Genomic DNA, 6,917 nt, shown 5'->3' on the forward strand with positions numbered 1-6,917 from the left:
CAAACTGGGGGTAAAACAGAAAACTGCAGGCCAGTGTTTATGCTAAACACTGATTCGAAAACCAGCTGGGGCTATGATATGGTGCTTGTGTGCTATGTAGCATAATTATACCTCAATATAAAGAGAAGACTCTCCAAGGTGGAGGTATTTTAATCAAAAAGCCGTAGCCAAGTTTAATTTTTACTTCCTGAGGTTCAGATCAAGACATGATCAGCATGGTCGCCAGAAGAGGAAAAAAAGGCAATTATGTATCAAAGTAAAAAACTCGAATTAAGTCAATGCGGTCCTGACATTTACAAAGGGGGTTTATATAACATGTGTGCCCAGTTGCCAAACCTTTTAAAAAGAATAGAGTTATAGAGATATAGTTACTTAAAATTAGGCTATGAAGATCATTTTGCGATCTGATTCTTACTCTGTACTCTTTTGAAAATCACACTGCCTCCCTGGGACTTTAGGACTGTAACCTAATCCTCCAGATAAATAGAGCCTCAGCAGATTGGTCCAAGGTTTTGAGGACAGTGTGCTTCGGTTGGGTTGTATAACTCCAGAGAAAGAAAAACTAGATTTTAAGAATGGTTCTCCTGCACTCTATTTAAATATTCTCCACTGCACTTTGCTTTTTTCAGATGAAAGTACTGCTCTACGTTGTCTTTGCTCTTAGATACACTGATGTGTGTCTCATCCCTGTCCTTGCTCAGAAATATTAGACTTACAGAATCGGTTGACATCAGGGGCATCCTGTTTTAGGAGTTGGCCTCTCACAAAAGTCTACCTCAGCAAAACCTTCTCGGAAAGTTTCACCTGCGAAGACCTAAATCCAACCTATATCTCACCTGCAGCGGTTGTGGAGTTCAGCCCACCAACTCATTACAAAAACGGCTGCTGGCATTTCAAAAGAATCCAGTGTGCCGACTTCAACTGGTGCTGGAGTTAAAATCACTGGTGCACTACACATTCACCTTTTCTAAAGACAAACACCTGAATGAAATCCTTCTTATTATTACCACCTCAGCTACTACAATACTGATTGGAATTTGCACAGATTTAATTGGGACAGTAATCAGTCTAGGACTTAGAAAACAACAAATCAGTAACAGTCCGTACATACCCCATGCACCCCACCCCCGCCCCCCGTATTTTTGCACCCTCTGTGTCTCGCGATGTTGTCGACTCACTTTAACTCTGCAATGCAACACTGTTCGACGGGCGCAGTAGGTTGGTTTCTCCGTAGTCCCGGTTTACCAATCTTCATGCTTCAGACTGCGGTCTTGGCGTGCCCGTTCATTTCCCATAGTGCAGGAAAAAAAAAAGCACACAGCCCATCGCAGGTCGCCAGACCATATGATCACGCATGGATCATTACAGCTCTCTGCTTGCGCGGGATAAGACGGAAGTCAAATGGTTACACAGTCTGTTTTCTCCCTCTCGCTCCGTCTCTCTCTCCCCCTCTCTCTACAGAGAGCACAGAGGCTAACTCGCAGTTGTCAATCATTGACTCTTGAAATTGGATATTGCGTTGCACTGCGTACGAATGATCGGACTGAATTGTGCTGCGCTCACCCCCAGCGATCCAAACTGCTCGGCGAGTTCGCTTTCCCTTAACAAACATATTTCAGCCGAACGCGACGCCTAGAAAGCGATGTCGTCTTGCTGGCTTTCAGAATAGGTGAGGTACGCTCGGATATCGCATCGTTGCACTAGCGGATCATAATGCCATTGGCCTTTTATAAAGTGAATGCCGGTCATCACGATGTAAACATCAGTTTTAGGAATTTTTTAAACTCTGATTTCTGAAACATTGCCTTTGCGCAATCCCATAAATGTTTGACACCCCCCCAAAAAAAGTTTTTAAAGTGTATTTCTTAATCAAATAAATACATCTAAATCTTTACCTGGATACGTTGTGTCTACAGTATATCTGCTTGTTTATATTTGGAAAAAATCATATTATGACTGCATTTAACAGCTTATGTTTGTCACTTTTGATAATACAAACCTGATAATATTCCGAGAGCTATTGTTTTATTAATGATTTTAGCTCTTGGGTGTCCTGAGTTCAATTACAGTGGTGTTTACCGTTTGAAGTCCAAGTGGGATACACCCTGTGCTTCTGACTCCTTCGAAATACCTGCTGTCTGTATTAAATGGTTTCTTTAAATTTTCCCCACGTGTGTGTCCTGCAATAAACCTGTCCAAAGTGCAGTCCCGCCCTACGTCCTGGTCCAGGGCAGGTTCTGTGTTACTACCACACACACCAGGAACACGTGTCTGTCTGATGATGAATAAGTGGATATACAAATAGTGACATCTGGATGATATGGTAAAGTACATGCAGTGTCAGGGTCCCAGGTTCGAATTGTGCTCAACAGGTAATGTCACAGTCTGCCCTTAAGAAGAGTGGCTTGTGTGTATGTACGTAAACCGCTTGTGCCAATGTCTTTACATTCCCTTTAGCTCAGCTGTCCGATAGGGAAACTACTCCAGCAGCCACGTCACCCTGCAGCTCCCTGCTGGCAGCCCCACTGGAGCTCAGCAGGTGTGAGCCTGGCCAGTACCTGGATGGGAGACTCCTGGGAAAGCTGAGGCTGCTGCTGGGAGAGGTGTTAATGGGACCAGTAGGTGGCGCTCACCCTGCGGTCTGTGTGGGTCCTAATGCCCCAGTATAATAATAGGGACACTATACTGTAAAAAAGTGCCGTCCTTCAGATGAGATGTAAAACTGAGGTCCTGACTCTCTGTGGTGGAGCTCTTTGTGGTGCTTCTCGAAAAGACTAGGGGTGTTACTCCAGTGTCCTGGCCAAATTTCCCCCTGGCCTTTACCAGTCATGGCCTCCTAATAACCCCCATCTCTGAACTGGCTTCATCCCTCTGCTCTCCTCCCCACTGAGAGCTGGTGTGTGTGAGAGGACTGGAGCATCATCCAGCTGGGGCTGCACACTAGTGGGGGTGGAGGGGATCCCCATGACCTGTACAGAGCTCTGAGTGGAGTGTCCAGGACAGCGCTCTATAAGTGTCAGGATTTTGTTTTTGTTTCCGGGGTTGCTGTGAGACTGCCCACGCAACCCATGACCCCGATGAAAGAATTAACAGACCCGTTTCTCCCATTTTTCTTTTTTCTTTTTGCATTTGTTTGTCGTGAGAGGTATTTTCAGGCAATCTGTCCAAATAACCTTGCTTAAAATGCATATGTCTTGGAGCACATACAGCACCAAGTACCTCGGTGTCAGTAGGGTTGTGATGCGAGTTTCTTAGTGATGACTAACTTGTTTGCACCTTGCAAAGCACCTGCAGGTTTGCAGTCTCAGAGCGTCACTAGTTTATACAGGCGCTTGTGCTGTACATACACTTTTTTTCAGGGGTTAAGTGTTGCCAAACAGGGATGTTTCCTCGTGATTTTGCATAGTAGCAAAATTTCCACAGGCTGTGGTTTGCATACTCCGGAGCAACAGACTCCAGCCTCCAGCTGAGGGGTGAAGAGAGAGACTGGGACTGCGGACTGGGCAGAGAGGAGGAGGCTGTTGTCCCAGTGTAGCCTTTCATTCCTTCTCCTTCCCGGGTTCTTCAAAACTATCTCACTGTTGTATCCTCCTTACACAGGAGTAAAACTATGTAAAAATAATAAATAAAACAATTGTGAAAATAACTGTGAATAACTGTCAATAACTGTGAAAATCATAATTAATAATTGCTTACGCTTATATAGCGCTTTTCTGGACACTCCACCCAAAGCGCTTTACAGGTATTGGGGATCCCCTCCACCCCCACCAGTGTGCAGCCCCACCTGGATGATGCTCCAGTCCTCTCACACACACCAGCTCTCAGTGGGGAGGAGAGCAGAGTGATGGAGCCAGTTCAGAGATGGGGGTGATTAGGAGGCCATGACTGGTAAAGGCCAGGGGGAAATTTGGCCAGGACACCAGGGTAACAACCCTACTCTTCTCAAGAGACGCCCTGGGATTTTTAATGACCACAGAGAGTCATGACCTCAGTTTTACATCTCATCAAAGGACGGTGTCTTTTTACAGTATAGTGTCCCCGTCACTATACTGGGGCATTAGGACCCCCACAGACCGCAGGGTGAGCACCCCCTGCTGGCCCCACTAGCACCTCTTCCAGCAGCAGCCTTAGTTTTTCCCAGGAGTCTCCCACCCAGGTACTGGCCAGGCTCACACCTGCTGAGCTCCAGGGGGGCTGCCAGCTGGGAGCTGCAGGGCGATATGGCTGCTGGCAGGGATGTGGCTGGCTGTGTGCATCTGTCTCATGACGAGCCCTGTTTTATTCTGCCTTGTTTTCGTTTCTCCAGGAGAGGAGGAAGGAGTATGAGAGCAATGCCAGTTGTGAGCTGCAGGGTGATATGGCTGCTGGCGCTAAGAAAAGGCACCGAGAAAGGAGGCTGCTGTTGCCGTTGAGTCACAATACTTTTTTTTTGTAAACAGAAGTGCTGCCTTAACCACAAGTTCGCGTGCTGGGTTTTTTTTTTGTATTTTGCATTTTATTTTTTGCAATTTAATTGTGCAATTAAATGTGCAAAAAAAGATTTTTTTGCGATTTAATTTAATCTTCTGCTTTTAGATTTAATATCTAAAATATTTATAATGCCTCTTCAGATTTTCTTTACAGCATCCACTGTTCACACACTGTTCCTGATCGGGATAAGTACTCCGGTGTACAAACTCCGTCTACCGGCAATCAAATGTTTTTTTTTTGTGCAGCCTCTTTCTGAAAACAAGATGGCTACCTAGCAACTACTCTATACAGTGCCCAATTGACCTCTCTTATGACCCCGGAAGTTTTTGTCACATGACCATACGGACCTGAAGCAGCAACAGCACGCTACTAAGAACAACAGAAGTACAGAGAAACAAAGTTGAAGTAAATATCCTTTATTTAACAAAAACATGTTGTATTTTAAATAAACCGTACATCGTGTATCTAACGAGGTAATGCACAGCTTATTTTGGGAGCTTTCAGTAAAGCATCTGAACTTTTCGAGGGTAGTTTCTCGTCTTGTCCGCCGTGATGTGAGCTGACTTTTCAAACAAGGCGAACTTCTGAGTCTCGAAACTCGGGTCAAGGCGCCCCGCAGCACAATGACAGAACAGACCCCGGTGCGAAGCCGACGCTTGTAGCTGCTCGCTAAGAATGGAGGCCATCTGTAAAAACCTGGAGGGCACAGCCCAGCTGCTGGCCGTGGCGCAGAGCGGGTACGTGTCTCAGTGGGACGCGCGGGCTGTGGAGAGGGCTTTCCAGTGGGCCGGCTACTGCGAGCAGCTCCACGCCCGCTTCCACGCCACCGTGGACATCAGGGCCGTCCTGGAGGGCTGCTTGGAAGCCGCGCACGGGAACCTGAGAGAGTCGCTGGGCGTGGACCGGGAGCTCTGCTTCGCGGAGCTGGCGCAGTGCCGGGGACTGCTGCTGGTGTCCCTGCTGGCCAACCCCGCCGTCTCGGAAGCGGCGGCCAGGGCGGTGTTGGCGCAGCTCGCACCCCTGCGGGCGGCGGGAGAGGGCCGGGGCGGCGAGCGGCCCCCGTTCCGGCACTTCTCCCGCCTCGCTGCGCGCAAGGGCGCTTCGGCGGTGCTCTCCCACGCCGCCGGGCTGATCGGGGGCGTCGCCTCCTGCTTGGACCCCGAGGCGGAGAGGAAAGGGAGGGTGCTGGGCGCGCGTCTGGAGGCGTTGCTGGCGCTTCCCGACTCCCAGGCCGGCCGGGGGAAACTCTTGGACGCCCTCCTGCAGAGCGCCGGGCTGGGGGGCGGCGGCGGCGGCGGCGGCCGCTGCAGTCCGGTTCAGCTCCGGGCGCTGGCGGCGGCCCTGCTGCTGGACGGACGCGGTCCCGGCGCTTGCCGAGCCCCGGACTTCCTCCTGCGGCGCCTGCTGCAGAACCGGGCCGCGCTCCGGAGCCTGTGCCGCGGCCTGCCCGGACCCGTGGCGGCCCGGCTCGCCCGGCGGCACCCGCAGTTCAGGGAGGCCTACCTGGGGGTGCTGGAGGACTGGGGCCGGGCGCTGGAGCAGGGCGCCTCTCCGGGCCGCTGGACGCAGGCGAGCCCGGCGGCAGGTGTGCCGTGGGAGGTCCTGCTGGACCGCTTCCGTTATTTAGTGCGGGGCCCCCCGGAGTTGAAGGAGGCCGCGGAGTCGACTCTGAGCTCCCTGAAGTCGGCGGACGGGGGCTTTGAGGTCCAGGGGCTCAGCGTGTGGACTGACCTCCTCCTGTCGCTCGGCAAAAACTGATGGCACTGGCGGCCACCTCCGATCTCCGACCTCCACAACACCCAGAAAAGCTGAGCTTTCTAAAATCGGACAGAGTGTGACTGGCAGAGCAACATCCCATTAAAGGAGTTGAGACTCTGGTCTTCTTTAGCTGCCTTATGAAACCAGCTTAAGACATTTCTTTGCACTTAAAAAGGGATCAAACCCACTGCCAAGCACTTATCATATTGTTAGGAGTATACTTTGGTGTTTTGCTTAATAAATGTGATTTCTGTTTTTGCTTCTACGTCTATTTCAGTTTTCAGTGATGGACTGTTGCCTGGTTTTCTTATGGTTTCTGTTGAAGTCCCTTATTTCGAGTGTAAGTTAATAAAGGCGGACTGTCATGGGTCCTTGTTATCTTTGCCCCACGCCTTCACACGACAGGTTTATCAGAAGCTGCTGGTTTAAGTGGATTTGGGTTCGGTCTTGTGACTGTAAGTCTGCAGGGAGTTTTTCCAGCCAGATAATGCGAAATGCGGTAGAGAAAACCGTTCTGATGATAAGCCTCGAATGACTGATAGGATTGTGTGCAACCAATGCAAAAGTAAAAAGTTAATCCCAGCTGCTGGGCATTAAGAACAGCCACACACAAATTGTGTGTTAGGTTTTCTTGAGCTGTGAGTTCTCACACCAGAAGGCGGCTGAACAGACTGAAAGTCTTTTCTTTT

General features: G+C 49.7%; 2 protein-coding genes across 3 annotated transcripts in view; one reads left to right on the forward strand and one right to left on the reverse strand.

Annotated features, from left to right (window-relative positions):
* Nucleotides 1–1,276, reverse strand: part of gas2a (growth arrest-specific 2a) — a 46,502-nt gene extending 45,226 nt beyond the window's left edge. Inside the window, exon 1 of the mRNA XM_088935227.1 lies at nt 1,179–1,276. The gene's annotated coding sequence lies outside the window, so the exon portion shown is untranslated. The remainder of the gene's footprint in view (nt 1–1,178) is intronic.
* Nucleotides 1,277–1,482: 206 nt separating this feature from the next.
* fancf (FA complementation group F) lies at nt 1,483–6,596 on the forward strand. 2 transcript variants are annotated; one of them, XM_088934883.1, is made up of 2 exons: nt 1,483–1,669; nt 4,307–6,596. In XM_088934883.1, exon 2 carries the CDS (start codon nt 5,146–5,148, stop codon nt 6,226–6,228), a length of 1,083 nt encoding a protein of 360 aa, XP_088791009.1. In that variant the 5' UTR covers nt 1,483–1,669; nt 4,307–5,145; the 3' UTR covers nt 6,229–6,596. The 2 variants fall into 2 exon arrangements, with proteins under 2 accessions (XP_088791009.1, XP_088791010.1); XM_088934884.1 differs by having other exon boundaries at nt 1,630–1,674.
* Nucleotides 6,597–6,917: the final 321 nt, after the last annotated feature.

The sequence above is a fragment of the Atractosteus spatula genome, chromosome 16, assembly GCF_055471065.1.
Source record: "Atractosteus spatula isolate fAtrSpa1 chromosome 16, fAtrSpa1.hap1, whole genome shotgun sequence".
NCBI classification, from domain to species: Eukaryota; Metazoa; Chordata; class Actinopteri; order Semionotiformes; family Lepisosteidae; genus Atractosteus; species Atractosteus spatula.